The sequence below is a fragment of the Chelonoidis abingdonii genome, chromosome 8, assembly GCF_003597395.2.
Source record: "Chelonoidis abingdonii isolate Lonesome George chromosome 8, CheloAbing_2.0, whole genome shotgun sequence".
Taxonomy (NCBI): Eukaryota; Metazoa; Chordata; order Testudines; family Testudinidae; genus Chelonoidis; species Chelonoidis abingdonii.
Window position 1 is genome coordinate 25,825,920 of NC_133776.1, and position 19,815 is coordinate 25,845,734.

At 41.9% G+C, this 19,815-nt stretch overlaps 1 protein-coding gene across 1 annotated transcript in view; it reads right to left on the reverse strand.

Moving 5' to 3' along the window:
• The window catches only part of MME (membrane metalloendopeptidase), a 60,378-nt gene that overhangs the window by 12,072 nt on the left and 28,491 nt on the right, over nucleotides 1-19,815 (reverse strand). Inside the window, exons 13-19 of the mRNA XM_032787402.2 lie at nucleotides 19,425-19,553; nucleotides 18,141-18,239; nucleotides 13,615-13,695; nucleotides 12,375-12,478; nucleotides 6,715-6,773; nucleotides 1,465-1,584; nucleotides 593-726 (exon numbers count right to left, since the gene is read on the reverse strand). Of these exons, the coding sequence (XP_032643293.1) occupies nucleotides 593-726; nucleotides 1,465-1,584; nucleotides 6,715-6,773; nucleotides 12,375-12,478; nucleotides 13,615-13,695; nucleotides 18,141-18,239; nucleotides 19,425-19,553 (726 nt within the window). The remainder of the gene's footprint in view (nucleotides 1-592; nucleotides 727-1,464; nucleotides 1,585-6,714; nucleotides 6,774-12,374; nucleotides 12,479-13,614; nucleotides 13,696-18,140; nucleotides 18,240-19,424; nucleotides 19,554-19,815) is intronic.

A 19,815-nucleotide genomic window follows, 5' to 3' on the forward strand; every position in this document is an offset into this window, starting at 1 on the left:
GGAATGTTAAACATACACAAACAGACTAACGGCCTGAACCTGCAAGCCTCTACTTATTCAGGACTCAAGATACTATAGTGATGAATACCATAGCTCTCTCCAGATGCACTGGAGGCCTGTCTCTACGGTTTGGATCTGTGCTGCTGACAATGCAGGGGGAGAGACTGAGTGGGCCAGGGAAAGTAGCAGGTAGGATGAGTTTAGACTGGGAGATACACTATCCCCACCTCCAGCTCCAAAGAAATGAAGCCAAAAATATAGCAGATTATCTTTCCTATTCTACCAGGAAGTTGAAGGGGGAGGGAAGGGCTTTCAGGGCCCAATGCTGGTGCAGATTTGCAGTTACAAACCATGGTCTTACAAAGGGAGGTAAACTCTGGCCCCTGCTGGTACAGACAGTGTGTATGTGATCTTCTTGGAGATGTCATCCACCAAAGTCTCCTTCCACACGTTTTTCTGAGAGGGGCTAATCTGGGCCATACACCACAAAGGCACTACTCTCATGAATAAGAGTTTGTGGGATTGGGCCTTACATGTCCATCTTACTTCATTTAAAATAACATTGTAGAGACAGAAATTATGAATGACCTACATGTTTTCCACCTGCTAGGTCCCATGAAAAGTTTCCATATTGGTATACCATACACTGGGACTGATCCTTAAAATGTTGTGTTGATTCTTGCGTCCACCAGTCTATGAGGTCCCCATTTTCATTAAAATTTCTACCTGTAATGATATGTGCACAGAATGATGTATGCACAAAACAAGCTGATGATGTAGTAATGAAGGGCAATAAAAGTTACTTTCTCAGTTAGAAGAAAATATATTACAGTATAAATGTCCATGCAAATAGGTGTTTCTATAATGAAGCAATCACAGAAATGATACCCTTTTCTTCTTTCAAAACAAGCCTGTGTTCTAGCCAGGAAGGACAGGTACTGTTGCCTATAACATACGGCTCTCTCCACAAGAGCATACAAGGGGCTTTGGGAATAGCCTGAGGGAAAAGCAGGAGATCCACTGGTCAAAAAACCATGGTGGAGGGAGAGCATGTGCTGTGCTACTGCTCAGGAGTGACGGAAGATTCTTAAAAGTGTGTGAGGGGGGGGATCAGTGCCTGAACGATGGTCCCGCCTCCTGTGGTGCCCCTTCCCCTTAAGGCCCCACCTTCATGCTACCTCTTCTCCCCAAGACCCCGCCTCCTTGTTTTTCCTCACTTTTAAAAGTGGTGAGGCCATGGCCTTCTGTTCCGGTGCCCCTGCTATTGCTGCAGCCCTGAGGCTAATCTAGTGCCTCTGTAGTGCTTTGGCTGTTGCTCTCAGAGAAATACCAGTGCAAATCACACAGAAATATGACAGAGTCCTGGAAGCACCATCTTTTTATCTTCTACTTTGAATGACTAGATTTGCAAAGTATGCAGTCAATAACGTAATATCTACAAAAAATAAAAATCCTGACCCTTACCATTGTCATCAAATCCATGAGTGATTTCGTGGCCAATGACCATACCAATGCCACCATAATTCAGTGATTTGGATTGAGAGGCACTGAAGAAAGGTGGTTGCAAAATGCCTGCAGGGAAGACTGCAAAGGAAGAAAACACAATAAGATGCCAATTCATTATTTCATGCACTCAACTTTAATAAGTAATTCATTCGTATGGGATCTCTTACAAGAAATGTATTTTATTACAGAATCATTTACATAGACTTCAGTGAGGAAGTCAAGCTGTCTGCCCTCAAATAGAATAGCAAGGATAAATATATTTACATATGGAAGGCTCTCTGAGAAGCCAAGAGAAATGAGCAAAAAAAAAATCAGACATGGGGCAAAAGGAAACATCCCTTCAAATATTTGCTCAGCACCTCACAACTGGCTTTTACATTGGATCTTTGCTGTTATATGCAGCACAAAGAAGTAATGGTATGTAGCTATTATACAGCTTTTGGCACCCCCAAACCACTATAGCAATGCTAATTAATCCTCACAACACCCAGTGAGGTCAGAGACCATAACAGGAAAGTGAATAAATTGTTTGATCAAAGCCCCACAGGGAGTCACTGTCAGAGATAAGACCTTATTCTCCCAGCAATGGATATGAATTGATTACATGAGAACCAATATGAGTAAGTTATATGCAGTAGGGGAAGATTTGGGCCACAGGGCCAGCAGATTACCCAGATGTGCTGCGTGCAGCCCACCGGTTGCCCACCACTGCCCTATACACTACTGTAATAATATTTGTACAAAGTATGCCTTGTGAGGTATCATCTGAAAACTTAAAACTTGCTGATCAGTATTATCATGGTAAAATGTGTGTAGCAGCAGCATGTGTAAAGTTATAAATTTTCCCCTTTATGATATTAAAAATATATGTTCAGACTCACATAACATCAAACTGGTCAAACAGATCTGTCTTGAACAAAGGAGTGTGTGATTGCCTTAATTTGCATTTAAGCTGTAAACAGAGTCATCAAGCAGAAAAGGGGAAGGGAGGAAACAAAAGGAAACCTGCATGTGAGCATACAGTTGAAAGCAACTCAGCAGGGAACATTCTTCCACACAGACTCTTTGGTTCCTGGTTCTCAGCTAGAAATGCTTTTCAGGAGGGGGACTGAAACTCTAAAAAGGAGGGGCAAACACCCCAAAGGTACCTCTCTTTTCTCTCCCTGTCTGTCTCACTCTTTGCACCTGAGAAGACAAAAGAAGCAGCCGTTGGACTCTGGGGAAGAGTCCTGACCTAGACATTGGTCAGTAATACTGCTGGAAGCATGCGATGAGAAACTTTTCTTGGATCTAATATAGATTGAAATGTCTGAGTAATTCCCTTAAAGTGTTGTATAGTTGTTGTATAGTATTCCCTGAAAGGAACAAGGGACTCGAAATACAAGAAAAATGTATCCAACAAACATGAATCTGTCCAGTGTTTTCATTGATCTCACAAAAGCATTTGATACAGTCAGTAGAGGAGGATTATGGATGATCCTCAGCAAACTTGGTTGCCCACCAAAACTGGTAAAGACCATTTATTTCATGAGGAGATGCAAGGGCAGGTACTTGGTAATGCAGATCTCACTGACTCTTCCCAGTTCAAATGGAGTCAAACAAGGCTGTGTCCTTGCCCCTGTACCATTCAACCTGTTCTTCACCCAGGTTCTCAACCATGCTACTGATGGGCTCAACAGCGGTATATTCATCAGATACAGACACGACCATTCACTCTTCAATCTTACAAGGCTTAAAGCAAAAACAAAAGTAACAGAACTACTAATAAGAGAAACACTTTTTGCAGATGATTGTGCCCTCCTAGCTCACACAGAGGGAGATCTCCAGTGCAATGGAGATCACTTCACTGAAGCATCAAAATTGTTTGGCCTCTCAAGCAGTCTGTAAAAAACTGTGGTGTTGCACCACTCATCTTCACAGCTCCATGCAAAATCTCCTAGCATATACATTACAGGAATCCAACTAAAGCAAGTTGGCAGTTCTACCTATCTCGGCAGCAACATCTCCAATGATGGATCTCTTGACAAAGTGATCATGAACAGGATAGAGAGAGCTTCTCAGTCATTAGGAAAGCTATGTAGCAAAGTCCTGAAATCCCACAATGTAACCCTCTCAACAAAAATAAAACTTTGCAATTCTTTTGTGCTCACATCTCTTCTCTATGGCTGTGCAACCTGGACACCATACAAATAGCATATCAAACAGCTAAAGGCCTCCCATGTGCGGTCTCTGAACATCATTATGGGGATCCACTGGTAGGATGAAATTACCAACCTGGAGGTTCTCCAAAAGTCAAATACCACAAGCATCAAGGCCATGCTGATAAAAGCCCAACTACGCTGGGTTGGACACATCATTAGGATGAGTGAATATCGACTTCCCAGAAAAAATTTCTATGGATAATTGGCACAAAAACACGGGAATCAAGGCTGCCCCAGAAAGCACCACAAGGACAGCATCAAGAACAGCACACACTTTGGTGCAATAAAACCAGATGATGTTGAGAAGACTGCATTAAATAGAGCAGCATGGAAACACACAGCACTCAGAGCTTTCCAAGCCTTTGAAGAGGACAGAAATAACTGATTGTTTGCTGCAAGGGAAAAGCATCATACTACTGCTGTAGCACCAAGATGCTCACCAATGACTTTGTCTGCCCGATCTGCTCACGAGCATGCGTGTCACATTTTGGACTTCAGAGTCACTCTAGAATCCACAAATGAAAGAGCATGAAAATGTCATCACTGAACACACACACCGACACACGAACACACAGACACACAAGGGCTGGACAGTGAAGACATCCTGTCAGGACTCATGGGTTTTACCCACACTTCTATAAGAGCATTGATTCCATGACTCCTGTTACATAACAAAATCCTGACTTAACTAGAGTAACCTGAGGCACTATGAAGTTATGAGGTACATTCAGAGTGGAAATTTTGAGAGACTACGTGCAACTCCTGCTGAGCATCAAGAGCCTGAATGTGCCCTGCTACTCTGTGGGCTCACCACACCAGCTCTGTGCACACCTGCACAACACAGCTCTGGTCCCTGAAGTGCAAAGCCTGCTTCTTCTAGGCACTCCTAAGACGCAAGATACCCCAAAGACGACAGGAACATGGGTCCATCTCCTCCTTCCCATATACCTGTCAACAGAGACAGCTGGCTGCATGGGGGTATCTATGGTGCACCTTCTGAAGGTCTCTAGCAGTGGGCTATTCCCAGCATTCCCCTTGCACGCCCAACAGCTTAGGGAGAATTCCCTTTGAGGCAGAGTGCCTCCCAGAGGTCCTACTGGATCCATACCACCCCCGCCCTCGGCTGTACTGAGGCACCAGGACAGAGCCCTAAATATCCTAAGCACTGTGCTGAAAGCTCTGCTTTAGAAGAAATCTTCTTAAGTGTGTTACTAAGCTGTTCAAGCATCAACTTTAAAGATCATTCTGCTTTAACTATAAAGTGACACACCACAGCTCAAGGATGAGATAAGAATTTATGGCTCATATTTACTGTCAGTCATTAGCTTCAAGCTTCCAAATTATGACTCCTGTTCAACTGATTACTAAGCAAAAGCTATTTTAAACAAAGCTCTGTGAGCAGATTTTTATGTTGCATGCATGTTGTTCCTGCAACGGGAAGCGGAGCACCGTGGCTGGGAGCTGGCGGAGTGGAGCGGGCTGGGATCAGGCTGCTCCGCTTCCACCGCTGCCAGTGAGTACCGGGGGAGATCCCTTCCCCCAAACACCTTCCCCAAGGTGTTTGGCCGGGGCCGGGGTGAGGGAAGCAGAGCCGGCTGCTCTCAGCCTCCCGCTAATCCCCAAGGCCACTCTGGGACTGTGGGCCCCTCAAAAGTTCCCCCCCACAGCTTCTGTCTCCCAGACCCTGGGCAGGGGGGAAGCCCATGACGCTCCCTGAGACACTCTGCCCCTATCCAACTCCTTGGTCCTGGCCCAGCACCATTAATACACTGCTCAGAGCAGTGTGTCTGAGCTTTACCGCGTTTTATGTGAACCCACATTATATCGGGTCACGTTATATTGGGGTAGAGGTGTATGTCCAAATTATGTATAATCAAAGGTGGGCCTGATAGGCTGATACTACAAGGTTTCCAGCTATACCCAAAAGCATTGCTAAAGCTATTTGATTGTTATTGTGTCTTCTTCTCTTCTTTAAGCTGTTTTTGTGCTGAGTTTAATCTACCAGGTTGATATTTTTTTTTCCCAGTACAAAGGAAACCAGAATTAAAGAGAGATGAAACACGTGGCAGACCAGAAGTTTCAGGTCATCTGACAGATGACAAATGCTTAACAGAAATAGGAACCAGGGAGCCCCTAGACTCGACAAGATTTTACAGAGCTGTACTTTAGAGAATGTGCCTTGTGATTGTAGTTTTAAAATAAAAAAATGACAATGCCAGCTGAGCCTATTGCAGTTTAATCAGATCTCCTTACAGACTAAAGCGAGTTACACTCATATTTCAAGATGATTTAACATAGGGCCATCTTCTGTTACCTTGCCAAAAGGATATTTCTCTGAGAGTAGCCCCATTGATTTAGATGAGAATACTCCCAGGGAAACGTACCTCTCCATGTATGAAAGGGCAGGAGATTTATGGCTCATAAGGAAGACATGAAAAGGGATGTTAAGGGATTGTAAGGAATACATTCAATAAGTTCATGCTCCCATTATTCAGCTGGATGAAATTCACTGTCCCGACTAAAGCTAGAGTAAATAGGCTTTGTGTGAAGGAGCTATGGAAGAGTTGTAAGGAACAGAATCCACCTCTAATCTACAGACAGAGCCCTGGGCAGCTCGGGCCACTGCTTCCTCTCTCAGGCTGGTACAGTTGCTGCAACTCCTGGGCATCCCCTAGGCAAGGGTTGTGGTCACTGGACTTATGTAATCTTTGACCCACTGGCTACATCTCTTTCCCTTCCACAGCTGAACTCCATGCTCCCTTCCTTGCTGGCCTATGCAGAGATGGCCCACTTCCCAGTTCTTCTATGTACAGAAGATGTGGAGTCCCCATCCACGTGTGCGAGCCCCACAAGTACCTACTCCCCAAGTAATGAAACCTCTGTGGGTCTGCTACACTGAGAGCCTTCTGCAGTCCATATGCTACTGGGTGCATATCACTTTCAGGGCTTACAAACAAATAACTAGGCCATTAAAGAATTGTACCTTCAGTATGTTAGTAAACCTTACCTATCTGATTCCTGCTTGCAGAATAAAAGGCATTGACGACAGCAGCCCCACTTATCCACCTACAGAAAACACAGAAGAAGTCTAGTTAGAAATACAATTCTTAACAGCAAGCTCAACTGGGCATGGGAATAGACCAGAAAAGTGACCCTCTCCTTCACCTGTTACTGAAAATATTTAGATTTCATTTTACTGGCACTAGAAGATTTCACTGGCAAAATTTCAAACACAGAAAAATCATAATGAATCCAGATTGCATATTTTCAAGTAGTGATAAACACCAGCATAGATTATTATAATTTCAAAGTATTTATGATTCATTTAAAATTGTGTTTATAGTCTTATATGTCAGTGTTTTCAAGATCCATCATCAGCTATAAGTCCAGAAATCTAGATAGTGGACTTGATCCTATGGTCATTATGCAGGGATGTAAGGCCTACACAGGTCTAGAACCCAGTTCTGTAGAGCTACTAAGGCAGCTAGTCACTCCAGGCTGCCACCCAGCAGCAGTAGCTATAACTGACTTGTGCTCCATTTCCCATGACCCATTGTGGATACAGACCATGGAACGTTTTGCCTCAGGTGTTTGACAGATAGCAGCCCCGTGGCTCCTGATTGGCTCCCTGACCTATATAAACCCAAGGGGCATTCCAGGGAGTGCCTAGGCAACACTGTGGTTATTCTGTGGCTGCCATGACTGGTCCTGCTGCTTGCTGTTGAATTCCTGGCTATACTATAAAAAATATTCCTATCTAAAAGGGGTTGAGTCTGCAGAGTACTAAGCACCTTGAATTCCTTTAAATTGGAGTTTATAGGTGTTCAGCATACAATTTGCTTTATAAGCATTTCAGTGTTGTTCATCACTGTATCTTGGGGCCTCACAAATAAATTATGAGGTAGAAAACTATTACTCCCTTTAACAGAAAAGAAAACCCAGGCACAGGGTCAAAAAGGAGGGCTGTCACCAAGCCAGGTCTTCTTGGCTTTCAACCCTGTGCGTTAACCAAAAGACAACCTCTCCTCCCCTTGTAGGGTCAAGCCTATCGTCTGGAAAATACTTGAAAGTCTTGGCCGTTTTTAGCATCAGACATTTTTTACTGCTTTTCACTGGCAATCAGTTTAAGATGCTTTCCTAAGCAGACACCTAGGACTAGACCTTCAGTGAAGAAGCTTCAGCAGCATTGGTACTGCACACATCCAACTTGCAGTACTGGAGCTAAGGGCGACATTTCATACCTGTACAGGCCAGAATGAGGCCTATGCATCAACTAAGTCTTACTTAAGATCTGAGAGAAGAGGAACCTAAGTGGTGCTTGTGACTTCTGCTGGCCCACTGCACAGGGGTTTATTTCACCCTCAGTGTTTAATTTAGAAAAATACCTCAGAAGATACCTTTGCCCCAGTAATCTCTTGATGATAAAGACCCAACGGGGGATATTTGGGGGCGGGGGGACACAGCTAAGTGCTCACTGGAGAAAGGTGATACAATTGGTAGAAATGGTCTGTCTACTGTCAACTTGATATTTATATTATATGACATGAAAGTCACGAAAAGGTCAGCCAACTTTGTGATTTCACTGACTGTAAAAGTTTAATTTATAGAATCACCATAAAAGCAAAAAACACACACACAAAGGATTTTTGAATTGTTAGTAAGAATGGTTTCTTGCGCCTATCTTTCACATACCCATAAACCAATGTGTTGTGGTGTTCATTTATGTTCTGTTCTCAAATACAGTCCTGATGTAACACCACTGACTTCACTGAAGCTGAGCCTGCTTACACTAGTGCTGAATTTGGCTCTGGAGTCCTGATTCTGTGTCTCACTGGTACACTTCAGAAATATATCAATTTGAAGTCAATGGAGTTATATTAAGGTGAGGAAGGTCAGAATCAAGCCCTGTATCTTCCATAGCACTCAGCAATGTGTAGGATCTGGCCCAATGTTCTGGCTTATGATAAGAGGATAGGTTTTTGCTTCACATCAATGAAAGCTGAGCCCATATATTCCAGTCAGAATATAACCTTAATTGTTTTATTAGGGTTAATAAATATTAATATTTTTTAGGCTTTAATGTTCTACTTGAAGTTTTCCAAGCAGACTTTGGACTAGTAGGATGATATTGTAAATGGTCTATTGGATAATTTATTGCCTATAAAGTAATAAATTACTGTGCTAGAGTCCATCATTTAAATGACAATAAATAAGTGGACTGTGTGAAAGATCAGCTACTCTGTGCATGTCTCATACCTGATATAAAGTAAAAGGAATATTAAGAATGAATAACGAGTCACATACAATAAATCATTTGGGCTTGAGTCTCCTCTCACTTAAGTTTTATACCATGGAACTCCACTGACTTCGGTGCAGTTACTCCTGCCTAGCATGCTGGTGTAAGGCTATGTCTTCTTTGGAAATGCTGCAGCCACACTGCTGTATCGCTTCACTGCAGATACTCACTACAGCGACAGGAGGGACTGTTAATCTACCTGCCCAAGTGGCAGGAGCTAGGTCGGCGGAAGAATTCTTCTAGGCTGGCTTAACTGTATCACTCCGGGGTGTAGATTTTTCACACTGTAGCTGGGCTGACCTGGCCTAAGGGTATGAATACACTACAAGTGCTACAGCAGCACAGCTGCAGCTACACCACTGTAGCATAGACACTTGCTACAGTGACAGAAGGGGTTTTCCACTGTCGTAGTAAATCTACCTTTGAGAAGCAGTAGCTGGGCAGATGGAAGAATTCGCCCAGCCACCTAGCAGTGTCTACACCAGGATGTAGATTGGCTTAAATATGTCTCTCAAGGGTGTGAATTTTTCACACCCTTAAGTGACCTACCTAGCTTGACTTAAGTTTTAGGTGTAGACTAGGCCTTCATGAGAACACAGAGACAGACCAAACTTGATCCAGCCTAACAATTATAGCCTGGACAACTAACATGAGAAAGCCTGGTAGTGAAGACAGAACAGAGACTAGGCAGCCATTGCAGTGGGGAATATATCTTTAGGGTAATAAGATGTGAAAAAAGAACAGGAAAACAGTAACTGCAGTTCTGAATTGATAGGAGATACAGACAATAGACTGGACAAGAGAGGACTGACAAGAGGAACATCACAAGAGTGAGATAAGCAAGGCACTGCAAAAAATACCCTGAAAGCATCGGAGGACTATGAGTGAAATAAAAGAAAGCAAAGACACAAGACAGAGGGGTGAGGGGGTCTCTGACAGGCTGACTTGATGGGTGGTGAGAGGGGAGAAAGGAGAATGTATTCTTTGGGACTGTCTTCATTTCTCCCATTGTAACTAACCTAAGAGGTACCTCTCTAAGTTAACGCTTACTGAATATAAGGATACATGGGTCATGCAGGCTGCTGCTTTTGTATTAGTTGATTTTTCTCTCTTCTAAACAGTTTGAGTTTTTAATTCTGCTTGAGTCTTACTTCGCTTGGGAGTTTCCTGCTGACCATCCCAGAGACATAAAACAACCTTCAACCTTTAACAAGATGTAGTGAAAGAAGGGTGCCTGGAGCCTACTCTACCCAGGATTCTTGGTCAAAGGGTCACAGCCTAGAGTCCCCTCCAAGAAGGTGTATCCCGTGCAAAGCTGCAGTTCGATGGGTGCATAGGGAGTACCTAGTGACCATGGACAAAAAACCAACTGTAAGGCTGAAAAAGATTACCAGTAATCTTCTGGACTCTGCCAAAACTGAGCTAAAAACTATAAACCAGCTATAAAGATAAACTGAACAAACTCATTTCTGCAGCTCTTACTTATGAGAATAGTCCTGCTTTTGTGGTGATTCATGCTGGCCATAATTCCTTCTCTGCTAAAGTAGCCAAAAAAGTGGGCAGCCCTGGCAGGGGAGGGATGTGGCCAGGACAACCAGGGACTGGGCAGATACAGCACATGCCTGTTTCAGCCTTCGAGTGGAAAGTAAAGCTGCTCTCCCCCATGGACACTAGTCACCCTCTTCAAGTGATGAATCCTCACCCCATTTTGCCATGGGTTTTGGTGGAACAGTCTTCGTATGCCAGCAGGGGGCAGATCCAGTCAAATAGCCACAAAGTATATTATCTCACAACAGTTGAGAAAACAGAGAATTTGACGATGGATTAAGGCAGTTTCTCTAAATCAGAAACCACAAAGTAAAATTTACAAAGAATTTGAGAAACTATGCTCTGGTCTGAAACAAAAAGAAGCATCAGCCAGTGAATCATAGCCTTTGAACCCATCCACAACAGTAAAATTCTTTCCATTCTGGTACTGGTCAATCCTGAACATTTTCTCAAAAGAGGGACAAAGAAAGTTTTTAAAAAGCTAAAGGCTGAAAAATGAAATTGTAGCTTTGAGATACGCTTGTGAAAGCAGAGTTTAGCTGAGCCCAGACAAGAGAACTGGGTAATAGGGCAATGTATTGTAAAAGCAGAGTATAAATGAAACTATAACAAGAGAAGTAGGTAATAGAGCACTGCAAGGGAGCCAGCTGGAGAGAGGGATGTGCACAAATTTAGTAGTTAGCTGCACTTATACAGTTGCACAGATGTACATGCTTAGATCAGTTGCTTTCAGTCTGTAAGAGTTACATGCTGTGTCACTAAATTAAATGACCTAACAGTAATATTTCAGGTTGGAAGGAGGTTCCATTTAAGGCCACCTATTGTTTAGTATTTTTAATATTAGCTTCTCTACCTCTAAGGATATGTCTATACTACAAACACGACAGTGGGACAACAGCAGCGCTGCAGCTACACCACACTGTAGTGTAGACACTTATTGTAGAGATGGAAGCGGTTTTTTCATCGCTGGAGCAAATCCAGCCCCTTGAGAGATGGTAGTTAAGCATCACTGGAAGAATTCTTTCTTTGACCTAGTGATGTCTACACTGCGGCTTAGGTAAGCTTCACTACATCTCTCAGGAGCGTTAATTTTTCACGCCCCGTGAGCAATGAAGCTAGGTCAGCCTAAGTTAGGTGTAGACCAGAGCTAAGGTGTTTGTCTTACTCCTTTTTGTGACTTCTTTTCTTATAAGATTTGCACAGAATGTGTATAGTAATTAAGAGCCATTTCCTGCATAGCTAGGTAGACAAACCTCCCATTGATTTCACTGTGCCTCACAGCCGGATAGTATTTATACGATAAATGTATACACGAAGGATTGCATTTGTTATATAACTGCATTTTGTTTCAGTGCCTCTAAGCTGTTATTCTGGTATCATTCTCAACTCAGTACCTCACAAGGTCAAGCTCCCAAAAAACTCACCAATATACATGCTCCATTCTTTTATATTACTGAAATAAATATTATCACTTTTCTTGTTTTGATAAACACTCAGGCACCCGATTTATCCTGAATTCAGATCTATCTTCAAACACCAATTAATGAGAGAACATCTGGAGAACACAGATCCCTAGTAACATCTGTGCTGACTTAGGGTGAACAAGCAAGTTAAAGTGCTAATGCTCAGCTTGGCACTGCTCACATAGTGTGGAGAAATGTGCACAGTGCTTAGTAAACTTCTTGGCCACATGGAACTGAGCCCTGGGGAAAAAGGGAGTGCTGGGGATGAGTGTGGCCAAGCCTAGGCGCTTACCTGAAAGCCAGTTATGTCTTACTTTAAACACGCTTGATAAACACTACACGGACATTTAAAATACATACTGTTCCTTGTCCACCTTTTCTCTGAGCTTCTTCAGACGCTTCCTTTGGCTAAATAGCAAACTTTGAATGATGTTCTCAAAGTATTCCTCCTCTTTGTAGTTCAACTTAAAAAAGGAGAAATAAAAGAAAAATGATATTGCAGTTTTGTTACTTGACTGCTACTGAAGAGGGACTGGGTTTAAAAAGTCCATTTTGAGCATGGTGCTCATAGTGATAAATTTCCTATGAAAATTTCTAAACTGCAAAAGCAGATCTTGGGTTTGCAGTGCTCTGTAACATCATTCATTGGGTATCACAGCTATGTCAGCACCAGGACATATGCTCATGTAATGTAGCGGTGCAGTGTATCCCAAAGGATCATTATTTGCCACCACTATTTCCTGTTCATACATTTAGGGCTGGATTCTGCCATCATTACTTGGAGTGAGTAGTACCTTATTCTGGGAATTACCTAATTCACATCAATGGTGCTACCTGCCTGGTAAGGTGCTGCTCCCCAGGAGTATGCATGTCAGAATGAGGCCCATAGGTTATTTTAAGAAGATATTCTGATTTTTTTTATGACTCTCCATTCTTTTTTAGCTTTAAAAATATTAACAGCACTTTGCACTCCTACACCACCTTCTATCTGAGGATCTCAACATGCTTTACATACTTTAATGAAAGTAACTCTCACGATATCCCTGCAAGGCAGGAGAGAATTATGAGCAACACTTTGCAGATGCACAAACTGAGATACAGTTTACGCTAGGTGACTTGCAGAAAGTCACAAATGAAGGGCCAAATTCAACCCTGATGTAAATGGGCACAACTTTATTGACTTCCATGAAACTGCAGTCACTTAAACAGGGCTGTTTAATTCACACACAGTCAGTGGAAATACTGAGCCTGATTCTCCATTGCACTACTCCAATTCTATGCTGATATAACGCCATTGGAATCTACACTTATATGCCTCATCCTCTGGACATGTCTTGGCCTATACCAGCAGCAAATTACACCACTACGCATGCTCGAACAGTCATCTGTGCCACACTGCATGTGGGGAAGGAAGGCAGAAGTGCAGAGCCTAAACTCCACCCACTCCCTGACTCCTGCACCCCGAACTCGATATCCATGTAGCCCATGTGGAGGTGAAATCTTGGCTTATATCCCTGCATAGGCATGTAATACAATCAAAGTCTAGTTCTTAAGAGCCTTTGCTAATAATTGTTTGCATGATGACTTTATGAATACTTACATCTTGGTATTCGTTATTCAGTTTATTGTTATCCGTTATGATATCATCTGGATAGCCGATCCTCTCTGTAATTGCTGTAGCCTAAAGGACATAATAATATTTAAATTGGCTCACTATTACATGCCAATCCAAATACAGCTAAACCTTTGAGATGATCAGATACTAGTAATATACCAGATGTTTACAGGCACCAATTTGGAAATACCTGTGTAGGAGCCTTCAATCTCATTGTATATCATTTTTGTTGAGGTGTTTTTTTCCTTCTCTTTTATGGATTTTAAGGATTGTAAAGTCCTATGATTAATTACTTTATGACTCTAAAAGAATTCAGAAAATGTGTCCCATTCAATAGAAATACTATCATATGCTTTTTTCGATAAAACTTTATGCTATAGCCAGACCCCACATCTCAGCAGCAGTTTCTAATAAAATATTTATTTCAGTGAATGGAAGGTTTTTCCCAATGTATCTGATATTTCTACAAGACAGAAATTAAATTAATAATTATAATTTGTGTAACTTCAAAACAAGGCAGGCAAAATGGTCCTGTTAATATCTGCGGGGATAGGTATGGAGAGATGGGATCAAACTGAAACTCTGAATCTGAACATATCCCAGCTTTTGAAGACAAGAATCTTCAGAATCTGAATCTGGATCCAAATTTCAGAGCAGGCTCCTACATCTACCATTGACTGAACCCAACCCTTGGATTTGAATACCCCTGTACATTGAGGTGTTAGTTTGAAATCCAGATCGAAGTTTTTCAGAACAGACCCATTCAATGTCCATTACTTTGTGTAATTGATCAGTCTTTCTTATTTGATGATGCTGTTAGAAGTTATAAAAAGCCTCATGATAGTAACGGCCTCCTTGGCAATCCTTTCTGACATTTTCAATATACAAATGCCACAATGAATTTAACTGTTAAATCAGTTTAACTGATATGTCTGTAAGTAATGCTCTGACTGGCTATGCACACAAATAAGCAATATAAGTAACTCATCTCAGTACATTTAGGTATCTTAGAGCTTGTCTACACTTACCAGGGGATTGATGAGTGGAGATCAATGCATCAGCGGTCGATTTAGCGGATCTAGTGAAGACCTGCTAAATCAACTGTAGATCGCTCTCCCATCCACTCCTGTACTCCACCAGCTCGAGAAGAGTAGAGGGAGTCGATGGGAGAGCATCTCCCGTCGACATTGCATAGCGTTGACCCCGCGGTAAGTACATCTAAGCTACGTCGATTTGAGTTACGCTATTCACGTAACTCAAATTGCGTAGCTTAGATTGAATTTCCCCTGTAGTATAGACAAGGCCTAATACTAATTAGTTTGAAATGTAATGATTTTAGTCAAAGGCTAATCCATGTGAATCTGCATAGTCTTGCAAACCTTTCTTAGGTTGGAGAGGCTGAGCATATATAACATCCAGAACTAATTACAGTACAGAGTACACTATAGGTGCTCAATACACTACCCTACTTAAAATACCATTCTTGGACCCAACCTACTGTTGATATAGATTGTAATTAATTGTTTTCTATGACCATGGATATACATAAATATAATATGGTATTATTGCATCTACATTGGATAAGCATGTAATGAAAGACACTAACGTAAAGCAAAACGTGCAGGGGAACATGGTTAAATTCATTGGGGAACACCAGGGCCGGCTCTACTGTTTTTGCTGCCCCAAGCAGCGCGCCAAATTGCCACTGCGAACAGCAGGGGCAGTCTGTGTGCTATTAGAGTGGCACGCGCGTTTCCGCGGTGGCAGCAATTCGGCGGCAGCTTCTGTCTTCAGCCGGAAGACAGAAGCTGCGCCACCACAGACAGCTGAACATAGAAGCTGCCTCCGAATTGCTGCCGCCGCGGAAACACGTGTGCTGCCCTAACGGCACACGGACTTCCCCCGCTGTCTGCAGCAGCAATTGGGTGCGCTGGTTGGGGGCAAAAACACACAGACTGTCACCCCTTGCAGGTTGCCGCCCCAAGCACCTGCTTGGAATGCTGGTGCCTGGAGCTGGCCCTGAGGAACACTAATTTTGAATTTCCTGACTGTAATGTTTCAATAATAGTGTTATTTTATATGTTGCAGAATCTAGAGCCTGTTGAAAAAACAGTAATACATTTCACAGGAATTAAAAAAAAAATTAATGGTTTTCTCCCAAATTTTGAAAAAATACAATTGTCAAAAAAATTGACCAGCTCGACAGTAGGTAGAAAAATCCCACCATTTTCAGGGTTTTCTTTTTTAAAAAATTAGAGACAGAAACTGATGAAAAATGTCATTAAAATACTCAAAACTCAGAAAATTTCAACCAGCTCTAGAATACTGTTGATAAATGTAAAGTAATGCACATACTCCCAACTATGCATACAAAATGATGGGGTCTAAATTAGCTGTTACCACTCAAAGAGATCTTGGAGTTACTCTGAGTAGTTCTCTGAAAACACCTGCTCAATGTGGAGTAGCAGTCAAACATGGTAACAGAATGTTAGGAACCATTAGGAAAGAGATAGATAAGAAAGAAAATATCAGAACACCACTGTATAAATCCATGGAACGCACACACTTTAAATACAATCTGCACTTCTGGTCAGTCCATTTCAAAATAGATATATTAGAATTAGAAAAGGAGCAGAGAAGGGTAACAAAAATGATTGGGGATATTCAACAGCTTCCATCTGAGGAGAGATTAAAAACACTGGAACTGTTCATCTTAGAAAAGAGACGACTAAGGGGGGATATGATAGAAATCTATAAAATCATGACTTGTGTGGAGAAAATGAATAGGGAAGTGTTATTTACCCCTTCACATAACACAAGAACCAGACTCGCTCATGGAAATTAATAGGCTGCAGATCTAAAACCAACATAAGTGTCAGGAATTAGAGCTAGTCTCTAAGCAGGCTCATCAGTACAACTGAGCAGCAGAAGGCTGCCTGATTAGCGACACCACCTGATTGGCTGTTGGGGCCAGAAGGCTGGCTTTGAAGTCAGCAGAAGCAGCTTGCTGGCTTCTCAGTGATGATACTGTTCTCCCCTCGTCCCCCATATGCCTGCTCCTGCCTTTCACCCAGCCGCTCTTCTGTCCTGACCATGCTTTGAACCCCTCTTTGCCTGCTACCCTGCTGGATCCAGTTCCTGACGTCCTCTGACCCTCAGCTCTGGCTCCTGACTATGGACTCCAGCTTGACCCTTGTATCTGGTACTCAGTTTCTGCCTTCTGATTTGACCCTTGGCTCCTGATGATGGACTATGGCTCTGGCTCTGACTCTGGCCATTAGGCTAGGCTGCCCTCATCTTGATCAGCTGACAATAACGAAGTATTTTTTCACACAATGCACAGTCAACCTGTGGAACTTGTTGCCAGGATACGTTGTGAAGGCCAAAAGTATAACTGGGCTCAAAAAAAGAATTACCTATGTTCATGGAGGATCAGTCCATCAATGGGTATTAGCCAAGATAGTCAGGGATGCAACACAATGCCCTAGGTGACCCTAAATATTGGACTGCCAGAAGCTGGGACTGGACAACAGGGGATGGATCACTCTGAAGCATCTGGCACTGGCCACTGTTGGAAGACAGGATACTGGGCTAGGTGGACCACTGGTCTGACCACTATGGCCATTCTTATGTTCTTATTAGAAATCATTCCATTTGGTTATCTCCCCTGCAAAAGAAGGATGGTCTCCTACAGTATGTTGTCTAGTGTTTAATTCAGCCTAGTTTTAAATGTCTAAAGCAATAGGACTTTATCTCTGCCCTTAGAAGACTGTTCTACAGATCTCGCTGTTCGGGAGCTTTTCACAATATTCAGTCTAAATGTTTCCCTTCTTAATTCCATCCCATTACTCCTACAGTCATTTTAGCCCAGTGAATTACCTTAAATCATTCCTTTCCATCTTAGTCTTTATAACTGTCTACAAATATTGTATTTGAAAGGGTATCTACTCCCTTTGTCCCTGCTCAGCCGAGTGATTCTCAACATTTTCTGTACAGGGATCTCCTGTTCCATGCCAGGATCCTCCACTGTAACCAGGAGTTAACTGATAACCCCCCTGCCTTTCCCATAATACTGAATAGAAGGGGGTGTGACTCCTCGTCCCTAATTGAAAGCCCATGAAGTAGTCAAACCATGCATATTTATCTTTTTTAACCTTTCCTCATCAATCATTCCCAGTCAATCTGAAAACTGCTAATGTAGCATGTGGAGCTTTAAAAACTATGATTATATGTGTTTTAAGATCTGGAAAAATTCTGTGTGGTAGAGTCTGAGTCTTATCAGTTGTAGCTGTGTTGACTGGAAACTGACCCTCAGAATGAAATGGGGTTGGATATAGTTTGTAAACAAGGGATCTCCATATTGTACTAACTTGACCGCTGTTATTCTGATCTAACTAAAGTAACAGTAGATAAATGCAATGGCATGACTGATTAGATTTTTTTGGTCAATTTCAGTTACCACTCTTTACAACAGGATTATAAAACAAATCAAAACTTGTTTTTTCACTTACTTTTTGTTCTGCTTTCTTTTTGGTTTCTGCATCCATCCAGGTGAGTTCATCTAATGTTGTTATGAAAACTTCACGGATTTGTGTAATCATTTCCTGAACCTGGGAAAAGCCATCAGAATACAGTAAGACCACCCAGTCATTTTTTTCCTAAATCTTAATCTGTTTTGTACATTCTTGTTGTTACTCAAATGGCATATTAATTGAGCAACAAATAAACAAAATCTTAAGGCCAATTTTATCAGAAAGCAAAGTTTCCAAGTGGAAAGTGTTAATTATAACAATTACCTTTGTTATTTAAAGAATCAACAGTTAAAACTGGCTATTACTTATTCCAGCAATAATTATTTGGGAAGACGTTATGATCAGTGACACTAAAGAATTTATGATTAGACAATAACCCTGTAATAACCACAAAGGAAAAATTGTGTATTTTCACATCATTAGCCACAATAAAATACTGTTTTAAATAACTAAATAACACTCCTTTCACTGAGAAAATATACTTTACATATTTAATTCATCAATTTATTTTAATTAAGTTGATTTAAAAGAGTATGTTTTCAGAAAAGGTAATCAAATTCAGTGCCGGACTCTGTAATCTTCTCTGCTTTATGATATTGCCAGCTGTAGTTTGCAATGGCTTCTCCTAATCTTCACTGACATCCACTCTTAGCATCATTTGCTAATTGCTTGTTTTAGTGTCCTGGAAAAGGTACATAATCCCATCACCATAGACTGCTGAATGGGTGCTTCCCAACATATTGCTGAGTAGCATTTTCTTCCCTGTTCTTAATCCAACCTTAACATCTGAATGTGGGAAATAACATTTTATGCTTTTGCAATTAGTGTTCCCTCTGTCCTCGATGAGGGAACTAAATCTATTTACTTAGAAACATTAGCAGAGTAGTACTGCATGATGATATACTGTGTAATGTTTGTCAGATAACTCAAAGATTCTCTTGAACTGATAAGCTTGCTTTTCCTTTTTCTGATCTAGCCCTTGGTAGCCATTAGCATAGGAATGAAACAAAGCTATTATACTTTCATGGAACAAATTCTGACACTGGATGAATGACTGGTGCAGCTCCCATTTATGTCAGTTGGAGGAGCTGCAAGCATCCCAAGACAGAATTTGCTCTGGGCATCTGCAGTGGAATGAAATGAATGACATCAGCAATAATTGGGTCTCTACAACTCTAATACGAAGCCAATTTCTATTAAATCATCATCTAGTAAACTTAACCACTTGGATGGTGCACAAGTTAAGTGAATTGAAAACGTTACCACATGTTTACTGTTTCCAGAAAATGCTTCCTCTACATACAGCCGTCCCACTGCATTCTCCATATTGCCATTGACATAGTTAGCACAGCGCCGCCAAACAGCCGTTTCTGTTGTTGTGCCATAAAGTGCCTGTTAAAAATTAGATAAAGGAATGACATCTGGGTCAACACAACAGAAGGAGAATGGTGGCTGATTGCCAGACTATGAGTTTTGGAGGAGTCTAATCTACCCTCACTGACTGCATTTAATTCTCATTAGAGTTAGTGGGGATGAGGTGTACTCTCTAAATTGAACACCCATCTGAGGAAACATACGGGAGTCACTGGCAACTTTCCCAATACCCCCAGCAGCCATGGAAGGGGGGAGGGGTGGAAGAAATACACCCCTAATA